A 21033-nucleotide genomic window follows, 5' to 3' on the forward strand; every position below is an offset into this window, starting at 1 on the left:
CTGGGGTCTCACTTTCACAGCACCGGAGGCCACGTGGACCTCTCCGCACGAGTCAGCAGCTGCTGCTGGTGCTCAGGGAAGGGGCTCTTTCCACAGGGGCAGCTTTCAGGAGAGTCCCAGTCCTGTGTGGTGATGGTGACAGTGCTCTGTCACTCCTGCCAGGGGTCACAGGCATCTCCATGTGTCACCATTAGCCAAACTTCCATGTTCTGTATGGAATGGGGCTCACGGAGCCTCCAGTTCCCAGCAGCTGTGCCAGGTAAATCACATCCACCAGAGCACGCTCAGCACAGGGCTGTGGGCTGGAAAGGATGTGGGATGGAAGAGCTGTTGTGATGGTCAGGGAGCATGGAAATGTCACTTCTTGAGACACAACTTATTTTCTAATGCAAAAGACCAAGAGTACAGGAATCTCTGGCAGAAGAACTGACCAGGGGTTGCATGTTCTTCTCACAGCCTAGTGATGAGTGTTTAGATTCATGAATGTAATTAATGTAAGTGCAAATTATAGTATTTAAGTCTCAGACAGCTTTGTTTTCCAAGCAGACAGTGCAACATGAACTCATGTTTTGCAGTTTGTACCACTGGGAGGTATAGGTGAAAAATCCCCACTGCAATTCTCAGTAAATCAAAAATAAAACCTATAGAGCTGCTGTAATATGTAAGCCTTTCCAAATCCAGATTTTGAGTTCTAATTAAAAAATGAAAAAAAAAAAAATTAAAACCATTAATTTGGATGTGACAGAGCGGTGTAGGAAAAGCTGAAACCTGCACATTGCTGCATCTCTTGGCAGCGCAGCTCTCCTGAGGTAGTGCTGATCTTTGGATACACACTGAAACAGGGACAAAGAGACAGATTTGGTGGAAAACCCTGTCTTGGAGTTCAATTCAGATTTGGCATTTCTGTGCATGGAAAGCCATCAGTAGGTAGAATTGTCACATTTGTGACTCTAAATCACTTCACAATTCAGAACCCTCACAATTTCAGAATCCCTCTCTTCTGCCAGATGTTGCCTGGGATTTTAAATGTTCAACTCCCGGTGATGAAATTTGCTCTGGATCCAGGGCTTTTGTGGAAAGGGAGGTGGTAAAGCATCATGAGAAAAGCTGGTCAGGAGGGATGGCCATCAGGTCAGCTCAGAGAGGATCAACTTGTCTTGTCTGCAGTACTCACACACTTTGGGATGTCTGTGTGCTAAGGCTTTTCCATCACATTCCCAGCTGCATTTGCTTGGATGGGTCAATGCAGGAAAAATTTACAGCATGAATGTGCCTGTTTCTGTAATGAAGGCTTTCTGTACCAGAGCAGACACAACTAGATGAAGAGCTGTGAGTCTGTAAGGGGGATACACCAGCAGAAAGGTGTTCTCATGTCAGCTGACACATCCTGACAGGACTTTCCCGAGGTCATGGGCTCTAACATGACTCCTGTCAACTTCCCAGAGCCCACATCAGGAGACACTGCTGATGGGTGATGGCAGCAGCAAGGTTTTACCCAGCAGCACAAAAGGAGCTGAGGTTTTGGTCTTTCCATGTTTCCAGCCTCTGGGAACAGCCCACCTCCAGCTCCCTCCTTCTCCTCTCCATTTGCAGGTTGCTGCCTCCAAAGACCCAGTGGCCAACGCAACCTGCAGCAGTGATGTTGAGTTTGGCTGTGGCTCTGCTGGGAACATGGACCTTGGGGAGTAAGTGTGACTTTGGGGAAGGGAACCCCGGGGGAGATCCTGGGTAGCTGATGCCCCTCAGGGGAATTTCCTCTGACCCACAGGACATCTTATCAGAGCAACCTGATCTGGTGGAAAGTGTCTCTGCCCATGGCAGGGTGAATGGAACCAGGTGATGGTTATGGTCCCTTCCAACACAAATTCTATCATTTTATGATGCAGTTTGTGAGGAGATAAGAAAAAATTGGAGCAAAGTGCAGGTTGAGAGGCTGCCTGATGGCAGCTGAGATGAGCGGACAGCTTGTAAGCTGGAACTGGAAGTCCTTGCTAGTATTAGCAAAGTAAAAAGTAAAAGTAATAAAAATTAACACGAAGGAAATAAGGCAGGTGCTGATGCAAAAGTGACAAGTCTTCCCTTGACTCACATGGACACTGTAGAAGCCAGAAGTAAGGAGAGTTTTCTGATCCAGTGAGAGAGAAGGAGAAAAGGAATGTCTTTTGGGATTTGACTGGTGGTGGACTCCAAATTGATCTGGAGACATCAGGATCACAAGCATGATTTTCTAATTTTAGCTATTGTCCCTCAAAAGGAGTGCAAAACTTGTCTAAAAAACTGCATATTTGGGAAGTTTCAGAAGAAATATGGGAACAGATCACAATGTAACTATAATTCTATAGCTGTGATGCCTGTTTCATGTTTTTTTCTGGCTGCTCATGAAGTGGGTCTTGTCTCTTCCAGGAGCCCAGGAGAGCATCTCGTGGGAGGTGCAGCGCTACGACGGCTGGTACAACAACCTGCTGCACCACAGCCACGGCTCCGTGGGTGAGTGCCCGGCCTCGGGCTGGGAACAGCGGGATGGGGCCAGGTGAGCTGCCCCTTGGCCATCTGGCTTGCTTTGTGGCTGACACAGAAACCTTTCTGACCTGAGCCTGAACCAGGCAGGTCAGTGGACAACAGCACCTCCCATGGCCCTCAGTGGTCCCTAAATGCACCTGAGAGCCACGTGGAGCTGTGTGGAGGGGCCAGAGAGCCCTTGGCTGGGCAGTGCCACATTTTGCTGCTGCCCAGCACAACCTGCAGGTCATGCTGGATCAGCCCCAGAGCAAGGCTGTGCCTTTGTGAGATCACTCAGAATATCCAAGGCGAGGAGGACCCAGTTCTTTTCAGCAGGTGTTTCTGTGATGTTCAGGGATCCCAGAGCTGCAAAAAATCATCTTTAGCCAAATGCAGCTCAACCAGGATTCAGCTCAAGGCAGAAGAGTTCATGATCCAGGCATGCTGACCTATTGATTTCCTGCCCTGCAGAGAGCTGATACCATGCACTGCTTGGTACTGGGAGAGGCATTTGGGATTTCCCTGTACCATTGGTGAACTGTTTCCTTGTGCCTACAGCCAGCCCATAGGCTCAGCTCTAGATGTCCCTGAGCCAGGGACCAGGACAGACCAGGCAGGGTCTTATCCAAAACACTGAAGATTCTGAATCATCATTTCTTTCAGCCCAGGCTGGTCACTGCTCTGGTGACACACTGGCACAAGCTGCAGTGGCAGCTGCACAGCTTCCTCTCAGTCCAAAGGGCTCTTCCACAGGACAAGTGTGTCACCTGCCTTTGGTAACATCAAAGCCTGACAGGAAAAAACAGCCCTGGCAGATCAGGTCTTCCTCTTCTAGAGCAGACAGATCAGACCTTAACTTTTGGAAACCAACATATGGAAACTGAGCCACAAACTAAGGCAGGAATTCAGGCTTTCCCCCAGTTCTGGGGAGCTCCAGTAAGTGGAGCTCACCACACTGGTGACAAGCTTTTCAAAATCAGTGAGAAATGACCTTCTGCCTCTGGGCTTTTCAGTTTCGGGACCAACAGTGCGTGCAAAATCAGGGTGTTTCTCTCTCATCTTCACACTTGTCTTGCTGCCTCTCTGGCTGTTCCCTCTCCCATTCCCTGTGGTGCTGGCATTGCTGCCTGGGCATGTGGCCTCTGCAGTTCCTGGCATGTCCTTGCTGGGATGTCCTCACTGGGGCTCAAATCTTCCTCCCCCTTGGGAAGCTGCCTGCTCTCCTACAACCCCCTGACCCAAATTCCTACCTCCCTGCATCTTCCACCCTTTCCCCTTTCCTGGGCTCCACTCTGGGCTCAGCTCCAGGGACCTTCTGCTCCCCCTGCTCCCAGTCAGGGAAGAAAAAACTATTGAAACGCCACCATTACCGTAGATCCCTTGGGGACCTACACTTTTGTAGGATTGCACAGTCAACATGGGACAACAGCTCAGCATTGCCCCAGTTACCCACTGGAGCAGCACCCCAGACCCCCAGGAGGCAACAGGGATGGCACATGGACAAGACAACTGGAAGAGAGGAAGATGGAGGATGGAGGATCCCTCCTGGTTTTAAGAGTACTGATCAAAGTGTTGCAAGAGGTTTTGGGTGCTGACACCAAAACTCGCGTGTTCTTGGCCACTCTAAGTACCTGTGCTATCCCCTCACTGTCTCCTGGGACCCACATCCATGTATCCCACTCCAGCCATGCCTCCCTCTGGGTGCCACAGAACCCATTCCGTGTTTTTTGGTGCTGTAGGAGCCAGGCTGCTGCGTCTCCTGCCAGCCAACTACGCCGACGGCGTCTACCAGGCTCTGCAGGAGCCCCGCGTGCCCAACGCTCGCCGGCTGAGCCGGGCAGTGGCGTGGGGACCCTCGGGGCTGCCCTCCAGCAGGAACACAACTGTGCTGGCTGTCTTCTTTGGTAAGACCTGGGGCCCCACACCGACTGGAAAAAATGGTGGTTTGGGTGGAAAAATGTTGGTTTGTCTCACACACTCATGGGAGTGCTCCTCAGCCAGCCCTCCACAGCAGACCCACGTGGGGAGATCAGAGCCACAAAGCCTTGGCTACAACTTTAGCACAGCACTGTCCAGCTAGGAGAGTTCATGTGCATTTTTGGGGACCTTTGCCGGTTGTCCCAAGTGCTGGTATTTGTCAGCTGGGAACTTTCTCATTTCTTTTAGCAGTGGGGATGCCCCATTTCAAAAACACTGGACAGATCCAGTAAGAGCCATGCTGGGCTGAACTGGTGCAAGCTGGAGCAGTTTTTTCTGTCTCCCAGGAGCTCAGTGGGGTCTTAGGTCTCCAGGCAGGGGGATGTTTGTCCCTGGAAAATCGTAGAACCCCAGAATGTTTGGGTTGGAAGGGACCTCAATGGTCATCTTGTTCCACTAGGCCAGGTTTCTTCAAGCCCTGTTCATCCTGGCCTGGGCCACCCTTGCTGCACATGATGGTCCCCTCAGCCTGCCTAGAGCTGCCCTCGCTGGGGTCCTGCTCCAGGTGCTGGCAGCAGTCCTGGCAGCTGCTGACCAGGGTTTGGTGTCTGTCAGGTTTCCATGTGCTCTTGGACATCATGGAGACAGAGAAACCCGGCTGCCCTGCTGAGTTCCTTAACATCTACATCCCACCTGGAGATGCAGTGTTTGACCCTGCCGGCACTGGAGATGTGGTGCTGCCCTTCCAGCGCAGCTGCTGGGCAGCAGGGACGGGGCAGAGTCCCAACAACCCCCGGGAACAGGTGGGTGTGCTTCCCTCTGCTCTCTGCCCCTCCATCTAAGTTCTTCCTCACTCACCATCAGGGTCTGTAGCAGCCAAGATAATTGGCAAAAATAAAATGAGAGCACTGCTATGCCCCTAAAAATGTACATCTCTCAAGTGTTTGAGCCAGTGAAAGGAATCCAAAGTCAACTTCCAAGTTTTGCATTGAGCAACACTAATGATTGCCCAAGATCAAAGCATTTCCTGGACAAAGAAAAGGTAATCAGGTCAGTTAATTATCTCACATTGTTTCAGGCACAAAGTCCTGTCTTTAATAGTGTATCACAAAGTTGCAGTGCTCTTCTGAATTTCAGTCACTTTGGAAAATAAATCCAGGTTTTCCCCCGGTTTGTCTGGATTTTGCTGTTCTGCTTGTGCTCCCCAGGTTTCTTTAATGCTGGAGATCTTCCCAGCCAAAATCACTGAAGTGAAACACCCCCCTGAACCTTTCACGTGACAAACCCTGAAGAGACCAGTTTAGAAAGACATGTTTTTATCAGCATTTAAAAGCTAAAAAAACTCCAGCATGTTTTCAGAATAAAAAGTATGTTTCCATGCAAACATTTGGCAGGGGAGATACTCATCATGCTGCCAGGACAGTGGGACTTCTTGCTGCGGGGTCAGAGGGGACAGCCCTGGTGTTCCCAGCTTCCCCAGAGATGGGTTACAAAACCCTTCCAGTCTACATGGGAACTCACACTGCTTCTGGGCATTGTCAAAATAATTGGGGGGAAAAACAATCCCAGATGTGCTTTTGAAAAGCCTGTACCCGGTCTTTTCCTCTAACTGGCACTAATTCCTGAAGTTTGCACAGATTGCCTGTGCATTTATTTGCTTCCTGAGAGCTCTTGTTAAAATAGGGTTAAAGCAGACTGCTTTTCAAGAACAAAAGGGACAGACTTGGGCTTTCCAGACCTCTCTTTAACACTTTTCCAGTGAAATCCTGGCAGCTGTTAATGCCTCTTCCCTGTGCCTGCCCTAGACCAACGGGATGACAGGCTGGCTGGACGGTAGCTCCATCTACGGTCCCTCACACTCCTGGAGTGATGCCCTGAGGAGTTTCCTGGGGGGACAGCTGGCATCAGGGCCCAGCAGCAGCCTCCCGAGGCAGACAGATGGGAGGGTTCCCATGTGGAAGGCACTGGATCCGTCCACGGGACAGGGAGGTCTCCAAGGGATCTACGGTAATGGTGGCATTCCAATAGTTTTTCTTTCCTGACTGGGAGCAGGGGGAGCAGAAGGTCCCTGGAGCTGAGCCCAGAGTGGAGCCCAGGAAAGGGGAAAGGGTGGAAGATGCAGGGAGGTAGGAATTTGGGTCAGGGGGTTGTAGGAGAGCAGGCAGCTTCCCAAGGGGGAGGAAGATTTGAGCCCCAGTGAGGACATCTCAGCAAGGACATGCCAGGAACTGCAGAGGCCACATGCCCAGGCAGCAGTGAGAGACCAGCTCTGATCCCAGCTGCACTCCTCTGGGGAAAAGGGCTGCTGCTGACACAAACCCACTCAGCTTCCTTTGAATTCCTCACCTGCCCAACATTTGGTCCATGCTGGGGACCCGGTGCTGCTTTTCACTTACCCAGGTTGCCCAGGTTGCTGGTCTGCCTGGGGAGGAGGGAAGGGCGAGGCCACAAGGGCACCCTGGGCTGGATCAGCAGGGCTCGGTGTGCTCCCCCAGCCACGGGCAAAGCTAGACCCAGTGGTCACATCCCCCAGTGATGGTCGTGGTGGCTCTTGCAGACCTGGGGAGTGCTTGGGGGAATGAGAACCCCTTCCTGCAGGCCGAGAGCATTGCCTGGTTTCGGTACCACAACCACCTGGCCACAGAACTGGCCCAGAAGCATCCTGCCTGGTCCGATGAGGATCTCTTCCAGCATACCCGCAAGAGGGTCATTGCCACTTTCCAGGTGAGGGATGGGGCCCCCCAGCTCTGCTGGGACTCCCAACACCTTGCATGGTTCTGGCCCTGACCCAGTTTCTGTTCCCCAGAGCATTGTTCTGTATGAGTGGCTGCCAGCCCTGTTGGGCACACAGGTCCCGGAGTACCAAGGTGAGGGGTAGGCAGGCAATGGAGTGTTGGAACCAGGGGTAGGGGGGCCAGGGGAGCTCCTGGCTGGGGAGGGGGAGGGACTTCGGCCCCTTTTCTCTCCAGCCTGGCTACTGCCCCACAGGTTACCAGCAGCACCTGGACCCCAGCCTCTCTCCAGAGTTTGTGGCGGCTGCAGGGCAATTCCTGGCCACCATGGTGCCTCCAGGTGTTTACAAGAGGTAGGAGCAGCCTGGTGGAACTAAGGGACTGCCCATGTGAGGGGAGGGGATGCCCAGGCTGGCTTGGTGACTGGCAGTGGTCTTTGTTGGGATGGTCTCTGTCCCTTCCCCCGTCCTGCCCTCGGCTGAGGCAGCCAAGCCTTGACAGCTCCAGGCAGCCCTGGCTCAGGGCTGTGGCTTCAATCCTTCTCTGTTCTTCCAGAGACACCAAGTGCCGGTTCCAGAATGTTTCTGTCTCAGGTGGCTCATTCCCAGCAGTGCGGCTCTGCAACAGCTACTGGAGCAGAGAGGTACAGGGGAGGGAGCACGGGGGTCCTGAGGATGTGGTAGGCTGGCCAGGGGGCTTCTTCCCTTGCTCTGTGCTACGGGGCACTCCACAGGGGTCTGTAGGGGAAATTGGCTGCAGAGCATGACAGCCAGACAAGGGGTGAGAGATCCTCCCCATCCAGCACCCCCAGACTTGGGCTGAGTCAGGCTCAGACCTCAAGGCTGACCTGATGTGGAGGAGATGAGCCTGGAAGAGGTCCCTGATTCCCCTATTCCATGAAGTCAGCACCCCTGGGGGCACCAGTTCAGGGCTGTGGGGCTGCTTCCTGTCCTCCCTCATGCAAGAGGAAACACTTGCTCCTCCCATGCCTCTCAGAGCCCCGCGCTGCAGCAGGCAGAAGATGTGGACAACCTCCTGCTGGGGATGAGCTCACAGGTAGCAGAGCGGGAAGACAACATTGTGGTGGAAGATCTTCAAGGTCTGTACGCAGCTGTGCCCAAAGCTGTGCTGGGGCAGGGTGGGGAGGCAGGGCCATTGCCTCCTCCATCAGCACCCAGGCACACGCTGGAGCTTCAGCCTTTCCTATGGAGGTGCTGAGAGCTGCAGGACACATGAGGCATGTCCACCCACAGATTACTGGTACGGGCCCCTGAGGTACTCCCGCACCGACTACGTGGCCAGCTGGCTCCAGCGCGGGCGAGACCTTGGCCTGCCAACCTATAACCAAGTGCGGCAGCATTTTGGGTTGAAACCTCTCCAAAACTGGTCAAACCTTGCCCCACACCTGGAGCCACAGGTAACGGGGAACCGGTCTGGGCAAGGAATGTATGTGGGCCAAAGGATGACGGGACATTCCAGGCAGGAACTGAATTCTGCAGCATCACAGGAGGAGGGAGATGAGTGCATGTCCTGCCCTGGCTGATTTTCATGCCCACAGGGGGGTAACTGTGTAATTTTCATTCTTGCATTGGGGTAACTGCATAATTACATGGCATGAATAAACCATCCTGCCCCAGAGCTGCACTCCCCTGCCAACGGGCACTCTGCTCATCCTAGAGCTGAGATGCTCTGGGAGTGATGCCCAATTGCTTAAGTTCAAGCCATGAGCTCGAGGCTGTGTGAGGCTCAGCAACCTCCCAGCCCACAGATGGGTGTGATTCCTGGGAAATGCGCACTCCTTACATCTCCTAAGGCTTGCCAACACTTTCCTATGCTCTGGCAGAATTCCCTGTGCTCACAGAAGTGTGGTGGGGGTTTCTCACCAGGTCCTGCAGAAGGTCGCTGCCCTGTATGGCAACAATGTGGCTGGGCTGGAGATGCTCCCTGGAGGCATGCTGGAGGCTGAGGGCTCCCTCTTCTCTACCATCATCCTGGAACAGTTTGTGCGCTTGCGTGATGGCGACAGGTTTTGGTTTGAAAACACCAAGAATGGGTAATGGCTTTGTCCCTGGCTGGCAGCTGCTCTGCAAACCCCAGTAACATGTGAAAACAGGCTGGAGGAAAAAGCATCCTCCAGCTTCCTCAGTTCCCTCCTGTTGCTGGTCAGTGATGCCTGGTGCAACCACTCTTCTCCACATCCCTTTCCTCAGGCTGTTCACAGAGGAGGAAATCAGGGAGATCCGTAACACCACCTTTCACAGCGTCCTGACCTCCGTCACCTCTGCCAAATCCACAGATCTCCAGCCCCACGTGTTTGTTTGGAGACAGGGTGAGTGCACCGTGCAATGGGAGGGCATGGGGAGGGAATGGCCCTAGCAAGGCAGCAAGGAAGACAGAGTCATCCCAGTGACACAGCTGGTGAGTAAATGACACAGGGAACACATCAGGTTTGGGCTTTCTCAAGCCTCACACCTGCTATGACCCTAAACCAGCAAAATGGGCATAAAATGCAAGGGTTGCTTGTGAGCAGGACGTTGATGCATGATGCAGATGTTGAAAGAGGGCTGAGGTGCAGGGATGATCCCAAGGGGAAAATGCACATTACTGTTTGGCATAATGCCTTTTCCTCTTGGAATCTTGCCACACTCTTCCCATTTACTGTAAGCATTTCATTCATTCTGGTAACATTCCAGACCTTGCAAGCTGCTCTTGTTCCCTTGGTGTGCATTCCTTGTAACCACACCAGGAGGACTCCCTGGATTTGCAGCATCCAGGAGAGCAGAGGCTCTTAGCCCCAGTTTGCTGTGGCCCAGGGTGCCTCTTGGTCAGCCCATCCCAACAGGAGAGGTGAAGGTGCTGAACCTCCAGAGCTCTCGAGTCCAGTTCTGTACTTGGTTTGCTGTAGCGGGCAAAGGTTGAGCCCAAACCCAAAGGCTGTCATCCCCTAGATCTGGAGTTTAAATCAAGCACCCCAATTCTGCAGTGCTGGGTCACTCAGCCATGAACCCCATCAACATCTTGATGAGGTTCCTGGGGGTGGTTCAGGTGAGCTGGGTACAAGGCCAGTGACACTCACAGCCTGTTTGCTCCTGCAGGGGACCCGTGCCCCCAGCCCCAGCAGCTGACAGCTCAACACCTGGCCAGCTGCACGCCCATGATGGTGCTGGACTACTTTGCAGGCAGTGGTGCAGGCTTCGGGATCATCATCGTTGTCCTCTTCTGCCTACCCCTGGGTTTGTCACTGTTTCTTCTTCCTGTCACTCTTCTCCTCCTCGTCCTCTCCACCAGAGAAAGGGGCTGAGTGCCCATGGACAAAGCACCTCCCAGCAGGAGCTGCTGAGTCCCGGTCACTGCTGAGGTGCTTGAGCTGGCAGGGTCCTTGGGCTCCAGGAGGGAGCCAAAAGGGGAAAGGAGCTTTGTGATCTCTCATACCTCCTTCTCCCATGTGCCCCCAGTGACTCTGTTTGTGGCCTGGGTTGTTGCCGCTCTTCGCAAGAGAGATTTCAAGAAGCTGCAGGGGAAGCAGAGCACCAGTGTGCACAGGGAGGTGTCCGGCAAGGCCACACACGGTAAGGTGGCACCACAACCCTGCTGTGGCAGCTGGTGCTGCTGGTGCTGCAGTCAGGACACCCACTGAGGCAGAGCTGGGCCTGGGGCCTTATACCCAGATGGGATGTAAGGAGGAGCTGGTTCCCCAGGAGCATAGTCAAGCAATGGAACAGGGAGCCCTGAGAACTTGGTAGCCCATCCTATCCAAGACCTGACCAGATAAAGCATTGAGCAGACTGATCTGTGACTGGTCCTACTTTGGGCAGGAGGTTGGGCAAGATACGCTTACAATCTGAGTCCTTTCCAACCTGAGTCATCCTAATTCCCGTAATTCCAATCCTCCCCAGATCACACCTTGCCTGAAGGAAACCTGTGTAGAGCAATTGCACCAGCAGTTTCAGGACAGGGACAGTATCTCCTTGCTCTGCATACTGGAAAAGTCCTGCCTCCCTGCTCCATAGTCTGTACTCCTCCTGCGTCCTTGTGCTTGAGCTCTGCAGTTAGGAGACCATCACCATTCCTTTAAGAAATGGCTGGTCATGAAATCACTCTCAAATGGCCTCTTGGTGAAGGAGGTTCTGAGATGAGTAGGAACCTTTCCATCTGAGTCCTGTGCTCTCTCCCACCAGCCATGGAGTGGCATGGGCCCAAGACAGACAACTCTCCTGTCTACATTCAGCTTCAAGATGACAAAGTGCTCAAAGTACTGGATAGCAGAGGGTCTGTACTCCGGAGCATCAACCTGAAAGCCCACCAGAAAGTGGAGGTGATCCTCTCCAACAACAAAGGGAACAAAGCTCTGCTCCTGAAGAGCCCCAAGGAGTATGACCTGGTAAGTACCATGGGTTATGACACCTTCCCCTAGACACTCCATGGTCCCTTGCACCACCCAGCTGGTGGCACTGGAAGCAGTGTAAGTCCTTGAAGGGAGGTTGTGGCCTCCTGAGAACCACCGGCTCCAGCAAATGCCATGGAGCTGAGCCTCTGATGGTTACAGCCAGTCTGTGGGTCCTTTGCAGGTGCTGCTCTTCAATGAGGAGGCCGAGAGGAGCATCTTTGTCGGGAAGCTAGGAGACTACTTGAAGGAGAGCAGATTTGACCTGCATCTGTATGAGATGAAGGAGCAGAGCCTGATGAAACGGGCAGTCACCCAGCGGCAGAGAAAACAAATTCTGGAGACTTTCTTCAGGCACCTGTTTGCTCAGGTGTGTAGAGGTGTAGCAAGCCCTGATGTGTGGGGGAAGGTTTTCCTCTATTGATTAAGCAATGAAAGCTGGGGCTGGTGCTCTCTGTAAGAGCTGGTAAGCCACACACAAGGAAGCTGCCCATACTTCCAGGACGAATGGGACATTTTCCTTTGCAGAAGACAAAAGGGGATCTGCTGCAATGATACAAGTGTCTAAAGTGGCAAAAAGACTGTTGGGTGATGTAACAGGTCTCCAGAGTGGTCTGTTGCGTGGAGTGTGAGAAGTCACATGGTGTAGGAGAGATGTGGGACTTTCTCCACGGTATCTGCCGTGAGTTTTGCGCCAGGGAGCCCCCAATGTTTGTGCAGTAAGTCAGAAAGAAAGCACCAGCCTTCTGCTCTGCCATCACTCACAGCATTTCTTTTGTGGGACACAACCTGCAGGTGCTGGAAATCGACAGATCCGACGCTGGGGAGCTCAGATTTGAATCTTCACAGAAGGCAAAGGAGTCTCTTACGTGTGAGCTGAGCAGGGCTGAGTTTGCTGAAGCCCTGGGGCTCAAAGACCACTCCATGTTTGTGGATTCCATGTTCTCCCTGGCTGACAAAGATGGCAATGGCTACATCTCCTTCCGGGAGTTCCTGGACATCTTGGTGGTCTTCATGAAAGGTGGGAGCTGGAGCTGGTTAATGCCTCCATCTGCTGCCCTAGGACCTGTTTCTCTATCAGAGCGAAGGACAAGATTCACCCGGCAGGCCAACCTGTAGGCACTGCTACAGATTAAAATTTCCTTCACTCAGGACAGTTTCAGCTTGGGATATGGGCATGACACAACACGTAGTTGTGTTTTCTGGAAGACAAGGGGAGCTGTCTTCCACCACCACAGACATGTCTGCCCTTTCTCCTGAAGGGACTGTGCATCCTGCACTTGAGAGATGATAGTAAGCATGTCTGATTCCCCCTAAATGGCCACTGGAACGGTGGATTCATAGGTGGCGGTGTTGAATGGCAGATTCAACCAAAATAACTCCCAGAAAAATCATTGCTCTGCAAAAGCACACTCTGACTTGGAAAAATAATGCACAAGGAAGAATGTGTGTCTACCCAGTATTTCATCTTGCACTTGAGACAGTCAAGTGGAAGGGTGAGGCTTCACTGCTGCAGCGAAAACAACATATGAAACATTCAAAAACAACATATGAAAGCATCTTTGTTGTTGAAAATAGGATCTTGTTCATACTTTGCCTCTTCCTCTCCCCACCAGGGTCCCCAGAAGAGAAGTCCAAGGTGATGTTCAGGATGTATGACATTGATGAGAATGGATTCCTCTCCAAGGAGGAGTTTCTGAGAATGCTCAGGTACTCTTCCTCCTCTCTCCTAATGTCTTCGCAATGTTTATAGACCTGTTCAGAAGCAGCCTCTGTGCTTCAGGCCGCATGAAGACCATGGACTCAACATTTGCAACCAAGAGTCCGTTTCTCCCATGAAGCTGGTCTGGGACTCTGGGACTCTGCCCTGTGTTGTTTGAGGTGTTCAGCTGGTGTTCCCATCTCGCCTCCTTGCTCCAGATCCTTCATTGAGATCTCCAACAACTGCCTGTCAAGAGAGCAGGCGGAGCAGGTGACCGAGTCCATGTTCCGGGCCTCAGGGTTTCAGGACAGGGATGAGCTGACGTGGGAGAATTTCCACTACATGCTGCGGGACCACGACAGTGAGCTGCGGCTCACCCAGCTCTGTGTCAAAGGTCAGTGGGCACGAGCACTGGGACACCCCAGGTCCTGCAAGGCTGGAGGCAATGGGCAGCACCCAATAGGTAGCTCTCAAATCCTGGCCCATCAATCTCCCCACCTCAGCTTCAGTACAGAGGCATCGGCTTTTGCTTTGCGTATGACATGTTTGGGTCAGTTCAGAGTTTTTCCCTGCCCACAGGAGATTCCTAAACTTTGTCTTGCACCTTCTGAATGGCTTCTGAATTGTCCTTTTGTCCCCTCAAAGGTGTCCCTGAGGTGTTCAAGCAAAATCTGCACAACTCTGCCTCCTTCATAAAAAAGAAAGAGCCCAAAGGGTAAGCTCCCTTCCTTAGTGTCACTGTTGTTATTCCTTCTCTTGCTGCTGTGGCCCACATCCATCCATCATCCCAAGCCTTCCAACAAAGGCTCCCACACTGGGATGTTGGATGTTGGAACTCCCAGCGTTGGGAAATGGGTAGGAACTGCATGCTGGGTGCTGCAGTGGGGCTGCTGTCCCCCTCCCCAGGCACAGCCAGAAGTGCAGGGGAGGGGGACAGCAGCCCCAGGGTTCCCTCCTGCAGGGCCCTGCTGCATCCTCTGTGTGGAGATGGGAGCCCCGTGTTGCTCTTCACATATAACATATATGTTAATATAACATATATATAACATAAAGCACAGGGGTTATCTTGGGGTGAATCCAGACCATGTGAAACTGAAGTTAATGCAGGCAGGCTTGTGGAAAAGAGCTGGACATGTTCCCAGCTGAGCCTGAGATGAGGAGTGGAGAAAAGGGGAAAATTTTGGCAAGCACTTCTGGCAAATAGAGCTTTGGGCTAGACATAGCTCTATTTCCACAGAACCATCTCAGAGGAGAAGAAAGACCCAAATCTGGATGCTGTGAGTCACTACATGGAGCAAGAAGGCCAAGAACTGAGGAAGAGACTGGGAAGAAAGTGAGTCCCCTCGCTGGCTGTGCCTCTGAGGCTCGGGCTCATCCTATTTGCTGTTTCTCACATCTCTGTGTCAGACTGGGTAGTCCTCCAGTCAAATGGCGCTGCTCCAAGGAGGCACTCATTGGCCAGGGAGCTACAGAAACAGTCCCATCTTGGCAGGACAGTGCCATAGTTGGGTCTGGGTGATGTACCTCTACAAACAAAAACCACCCAAACAAATGAAGTGGCCAACTCCAGAGGTTGGCATAGTGGTTTTTAGAGAGAGGTCTTGTCTGACAGTTCCAGCTTGCGCTCCTCTGCTTCCTAGGCTGCTGCTGGTTCACCTGGGCTGCCTACAAGAGCTGCACCAGAGAATTTGGTCCTCCCTGCTGTGGCAGCAGCAAGTATTTATTCAAGGAAACAGTTCAGATGTTGTTGTTGATGGCCAGAATAGCTTGGTTTGCCTTAATTGAACCAATTAAGGAAATGCCCCTTTTGTGGATAATTTTTGATTGTTGAATATTACTATGAAATTTTCTTTTGCAGTTCTCATCTACAATTTCATTTGTGAGTCACTGCCTCTACATTTTCTAACTTCTAAAGGCACTGTAGGGCAGGCTGATCTAAGGTCACCCTCTGATGGTGTGCTCTTCAGGTCACCCCTGTCACTACTTTGACAAGAAACCCAAACTTGGGCCCTGAGCCATTCCTTGCCAGGGAAAGCTGGTGGTGACCAGCACTCCTGTATTTGCCAGGGCGAACCAGTACCAGCTGCATCTGTACACAGAAGCACAACGGAGGAGATACGAGAGGAACAGAGTTCAGCAGAAGATCCAGGAGTTCAAGCGCTTTGTTGAGAATTACCGGCGCCATATTGTCTGTGTCATCCTCTTCTCTGCCATCACCACTGGCGTCTTTGCCGAGAGAGCCTACTGTGAGTAGCCTACTGTGAGTAGCCTACTGTGAGTAGCCTACTCACTACTGTGGGTGCCCACCCTGCCCCGCTGTGGGGGGCCTGGCCTTCATGCCTCAAAGCTGGTGGTTGCTTGGGGTGTGATGAGGACTTGCCCAGCACAACTTTGGGCAACAGCGTCAGTCCTCCCATGGACTGAGGGTCCCCAAAGGATCACTGAGATTGGAAGGGATCTCTGGAAGGGTCTGGTCCAATGCCCTTTTCCAAAGCTGAATGAGGCTGCTGAAGGTCTTGTCTAGAGAAGATGTGAAGAGTTCCAAGGCTGGTGACTCCACCGCCTTTCTGGGCCTGTGCTGGTTTTTGACCATCCTCCTTTTGGAGAGTTTCAAGGATTCAAACCTGAATTTTCTACAGTGAAACTCATGCTCTTGTCTCACATCCTTCCACTGTGCACCCCTGAGAAAGACTTGCTCTATGTGCCCATGGAATGGCTGCAGACAGCCAGCTTCCCTGACCCATCTCCTCCAGCCTGAACAAGCCCATTTCCCTTACACAGACATCTCTATGATGTCCTCCAGCTTCCATCCATCCTGGTGGTCTCCACTGGACTCTTTCCAGTTTATGGACACCTCTTATATTGGACTCCCCAACTGAGGCCAAGGTGAAGATTCCCAGGGAGACGTTCTCCTCCCTGGATCTGCAATGACCCTGTCACCCAGCAGTTCTGGGTCATTGTGCCCCTTTCCCCATACAAACCCATCCCTGTGGTGTCCTGTTTGTGGTAGAGCCACACAGGTGGCTGTCCCCTTGTTGCAGGAAGGGTCATGACCCTCAGCGTTGGGGACATGACACCCCCTCCTCTCTCTCCCCAGACTACGCCTTTGCATCCCCCAGCACTGGAATTGCACAGACCACCTTCGTGGGGATCATCATCTCCCGGGGATCGGCTGCCTCCATCTCCTTCATGTACTCCTACATCCTGCTGACCATGTGCCGCAACCTCATCACTGTCCTGCGGGAGACCTTCCTCAATCACTACATCCCCTTCGATGCCGCCGTCGACTTCCACCGCTGGATTGCCATGGCAGCCCTGATTTTCTCAGGTGGGTGGGCTGCTGGGGGCTGTGGGTGGGCAGGACCAGGCAGAAGCTTACAGACCTTGCAGAGACCTAGATGCCTTGTGCTACAGAAGAGGAGGAATCTCCGGGTCCCTGGGGACATTAGCATAGTCTGACACATCTCTATCCAAGTGATCACATCAAAGTGATGCTTTTTTCTCCGTGTGTTTGTCTCTTACAGTGCTCCACACTGCAGGTCACATAGTGAATGTCTACATCTTCTCAGTCACACCTCTCAGCGTGCTGTCCTGCCTCTTCTCCAACGTCTTCACAGATGATGGGTAGGTGGAATTTGAAGAAGACGCCAGACAGGGTGTCCTGGGCACGGATAGAAATAAAAATGGAAACCATTAGTTCATTCTGGTCTCTCTATGGTGCAATCTCTTGTCCTTCTCCAGGTCACAGCTGCCACAGAAGTATTACTGGTGGTTCTTCCAGACTGTTCCAGGTGAGAACACCTAGCAGGCAGACCTGCACACCTGTGACCAGGATGGGCAGCCCTCTGCCCAGTCCAGTCTGTGCCCCTGTGGGGCTGCCCTGTTCTCCCCCACAGGGCCTCCCAACTCTTCTCACAGGTATGACAGGAGTGCTGCTGCTCGTGGTCCTTGCTGTGATGTATGTGTTTGCCACCCACCACTTCCGGCACGTCAGCTTTCAGGGTTTTTGGATCACTCACCACCTCTACGTGCTGCTCTACATCCTGGTAAGGGATTTGGGCCGGAAGGGAGGGATGGTGCCAACATGCTGCAGGCGTCTAGGTCAAGTCAGTGCAGCTGATGAGATGGAATAGGTTGGGGTAGTCCCAAGGGAGATGGTATCCCCAGTCCTGGCTCCCCATTGCTGTTGAGATGCAACAAAATGACTCACCTCGCTAAAGGGTTCTGCTCCCTGCCCAGGTCATCATCCATGGCAGCTATGCACTGATCCAGCAGCCCCGTTTCTACATCTATTTCATCATCCCAGCTCTCATCTACAGTGCAGACAAGCTGCACAGCCTGAGCAGGAAGAAGGTGGAGATCAGTGTGGTGAAAGCTGAGCTCCTGCCCTCAGGTACCACAACATCCCTGGCCACACAGCACCAGCCCAGCCCAGGCTCCCTGCATCAGGGGCTGCAGCGATGTGGAAACATCGACTCTTCAACCTCTCCAACTTAACAGAGCCACCTCCCCAATTTCCCCACAGGTGTCACCCACCTGCAGTTCCAGCGGCCACAGGACTTTGACTACAAGTCTGGGCAGTGGGTGCGCATCGCCTGCGTGGCCCTGGGCACCAGTGAGTACCACCCCTTCACGCTGACCTCGGCTCCGCACGACGACACGCTGAGCCTGCACATCCGCGCTGTCGGGCCCTGGACTACCCGTCTGCGGGAACTATACTCTCCCAAGAACCTGGCCCTCCTTGGCACACTGCCCAAGGTGAGCCCTGCACAGGATGTCACCCACAGGGACATCTGAGCCCAAGAGCCTCTCGGCAATGGGTTGTGCCAAGTCTGAGGCACTTCTCCAGCCCTGAGGGCTTCCACGAGCTGGGCAAGCAGAGACTTCTGCTAACAGCTGACTCCCTTCCAGCTGTACCTGGATGGGCCCTTTGGGGAGGGCCACCAGGAGTGGAACAAGTTTGAGGTGTCGGTGCTGGTGGGAGGAGGCATTGGGGTGACACCCTTCGCATCCATTCTCAAGGACCTGGTCTTCAAGTCATCGATAAACTCCAAGCTGCTGTGTAAGAAGGTAAGAGTATGTGAAAGATAAGCCCCCCTAGGAGGCTGGACTCTATGATCACAGGGGTCTTTTCCAACCTAATTGATTCTGTGATTCTGAAATGCCTCCTGTGGCTGCTGGCCTCTTTTGGGGTAAAATCCTCCATGGAGTCCATGGGCATTCATAAAGATGCTGGCCCCACGCTGGGCCTCATTCCACTGTGCCACAGATCTACTTCATCTGGGTGACACGCACACAGCGGCAGTTTGAGTGGCTGACTGACATCATCCGGGAGGTGGAAGAATCCGACAAGAACAACTTGGTTTCTGTGCACATCTACATCACACAGCTGGCCGAGAAGTTCGACCTGCGCACCACCATGCTGGTGAGCCTGCACATCCAACGGGGAGGATGCCAGGCCATGCCAGGTCATGCCGGGCCATGCTGGGCCATGCCGGGCCATGCTGGGCCATGCTGGGCCATGCTGGGCCATGCCGGGCCATGCTGGGCCATGCTGGGCCATGCTGGGCCATGCCGGGCCACGCTGGGCCGTGCTGGGCCGTCTGATGTGCACCAATGTCTCTTTCAGTACATCTGCGAGCGGCACTTCCAGAAGGTGCTGAACAAGAGTCTGTTCACAGGGCTGCGCTCCATCACCCACTTTGGGCGCCCTCCTTTCGTACCCTTTTTCAGCTCGCTGCAGGAGGTGCACCCTGAGGTCAGTGTCTGGCTGGGGACAGGAGCAGGTGCACCCACTGCCCATTGTGGTGGACTGGTCCCAGCCTGTCCCCAAGGTCCTGGAGACCTCAGTGGCACCTGCACCAAGAACAGAGTGGAAGGGGAATGAATCCTGTTTTCCTTCTGGAGCCAGGAGGAGCTACAAGAGTCAGCAATGCCCCATACCAGCCAAACTCCTCCTGCTATTGCAGGACCCTGGCTGCAACCAGTGGTCAGAGCTGGGGGGCTCCCATCCCTCCTCCATGGCTCTGCCAGCTCCATAGGAATGTGACAACCTCCCCAAAAGCCTCTGGAGGCTGAGAAGGACTGCTCAGCCAGCATCCATGGCCAAAGCTGTCAGAGAGCAAGGGATCGAGAGGGGCTGGACTGTGGGGAGACCTGGTGCTGCAGTCTGACCCCTTTGGCTCCCTCCTTCCCCAGGTGCAAAAGATCGGGGTGTTCAGCTGCGGCCCGCCCGGGATGACAAAGAGTGTGGAGCAGGCTTGCCGGCAGATGAACAAGAAGGACCAGACCTACTTTGCACATCACTATGAGAATTTCTGACCCTGCCTCACACTGTTCCACCCTCTGGCTGCAGCTGTATTTTTTCACTCCAGCACCTAGCAGCAACACTTCAAGCAGCCATGGTCCCAGGCTCCCACCCACCAGCCATGCACAGCTGACAGCAGGGATACTGAGACTGCAGAGCAGAGAGTGGTGTGATAGTGAAGCCTTGCCATCCCAGCACTGCATGGCCCCTGTGTGAACCCCTGAGCCCAGGCCATCCTGCTACCATCCAGACATCCCTGCAGCCCCACACCCAGGGTCACGCTGGTGTGTCCCAATCCAGAAAACTCACTCTTTGAGTTAATCCCAGCTCTGCCACCTTAATCACACAAGACAGAGCTTGTGCTCTGCTGAAGGACTCAGGGAATGTCTCTGACCAGCTTTGAGGAACAGCATGGTGCCTGCACAATCTGAACTCACAGCACTTTGTTCCAAGACCCATGTGGTGAACAGATGGGGTGAGGAGCCAGCAAGCTCCCTGCTATCCCTCTTCTTGAAACAGCTTTCCTCACATACTCTTCAGTGCCTTCTTCTGCCTTCCGTGGGTTTGCATAGGGCCTTAGCTGGGTTTGCATTGGCTTCTTCCAGCACTGTCATAGTCCTTTGACCAGGGATCAGTAGTGCTTGTTTAAGTAATGCCTGGCTTTGCATCACTGCTGCTTTTTCAGGCTGTGGTTTAGCTCAAATAAAGCTGACTGAAGTCTTAAAATGCTTTCTTGGCTCCTGTAGTTGGATCTTGGTCACCTGGAGACTTGTAAAATACTTGTAGCATCATGCTGGCCTAGCTCCTGGCACAGAGCATTAACTCCAGCCCACTGGAAAATGAGCTAAGTTGGAGTTTCCCCTGCACTGGTGACATAGGTGGAGTTGGGGGTGGGGGATTACAGTCAGAGCCCCACTGAATATGTCCACCAGACCTATCACCCCAGCAATCCCCCTGTAGTGTCAATGCCCTCAGCAAGACTTGATGAGGGAGCAGATCAGACAAGGAGCCCAAGCAGGTTGAGCTCTCGGAATGACTCCAGCCTTCAGGATGCTAAACAGCCCCCAAAGGCTACAGAGGAAAGATTTCCATTTCCCAGTAAGAACAATCTTGCAATGGCCACTGGTCTTCCAGCCATATCAGTGGGGATCCCCACAGGACAGGAGTTGGGATGGCCAGTGAATCCCCAGCCATGCCAACAGGCTTCCTCCCAGCATGGGAATGTGCTGAGCACAGATTTGACCGCTTCTTCCAGCTACAGAAAGTTCCCCTGGGTTATGTCTCATCCCTGTAAAATCCAGCATGGACTTGGGGCCTTCCATCTGTGCCAGGACTAACTTGGCCACCTCTGGAATAAATGTGAGATTTCATTTGCAAGCGGTTGGGTGGTTTGAGGTTTCACAGTCCTGCCAACACTGAGCTCAACATGCACCCTGGCAAGGCTAAGGTCTGCACAGTCCCCTCCAACCCACCACCCCACATTTCAAAGGAC

The 21033-nt window shown here is 53.2% G+C and overlaps 1 protein-coding gene across 2 annotated transcripts; it reads left to right on the forward strand.

Moving 5' to 3' along the window:
• The first annotated feature begins 105 nt into the window (after nt 1-105).
• LOC107209583 (dual oxidase 2-like) lies at nt 106-20271 on the forward strand. 2 transcript variants are annotated; one of them, XM_033516993.1, is made up of 34 exons: nt 106-259; nt 1594-1685; nt 2404-2487; nt 4239-4403; nt 5032-5219; nt 6222-6423; nt 6974-7140; nt 7223-7283; nt 7405-7501; nt 7704-7791; nt 8145-8247; nt 8402-8565; nt 9035-9201; nt 9359-9477; nt 10244-10381; nt 10604-10717; nt 11327-11529; nt 11717-11902; nt 12328-12553; nt 13149-13242; nt 13453-13628; nt 13880-13949; nt 14472-14567; nt 15302-15480; nt 16332-16562; nt 16759-16858; nt 16976-17025; nt 17153-17280; nt 17474-17627; nt 17760-17992; nt 18146-18304; nt 18504-18659; nt 18864-18992; nt 19433-20271. In XM_033516993.1, exons 1-34 carry the CDS (start codon nt 219-221, stop codon nt 19553-19555), a joined length of 4683 nt encoding a protein of 1560 aa, XP_033372884.1. In that variant the 5' UTR covers nt 106-218; the 3' UTR covers nt 19556-20271. The 2 variants fall into 2 exon arrangements, with proteins under 2 accessions (XP_033372884.1, XP_018863518.1); XM_019007973.2 differs by lacking the exon at nt 106-259 and having other exon boundaries at nt 1400-1685.
• The last annotated feature ends 762 nt before the right edge of the window (nt 20272-21033 follow it).

Source organism: Parus major, chromosome 10 (assembly GCF_001522545.3).
Source record: "Parus major isolate Abel chromosome 10, Parus_major1.1, whole genome shotgun sequence".
NCBI classification, from domain to species: domain Eukaryota; kingdom Metazoa; phylum Chordata; class Aves; order Passeriformes; family Paridae; genus Parus; species Parus major.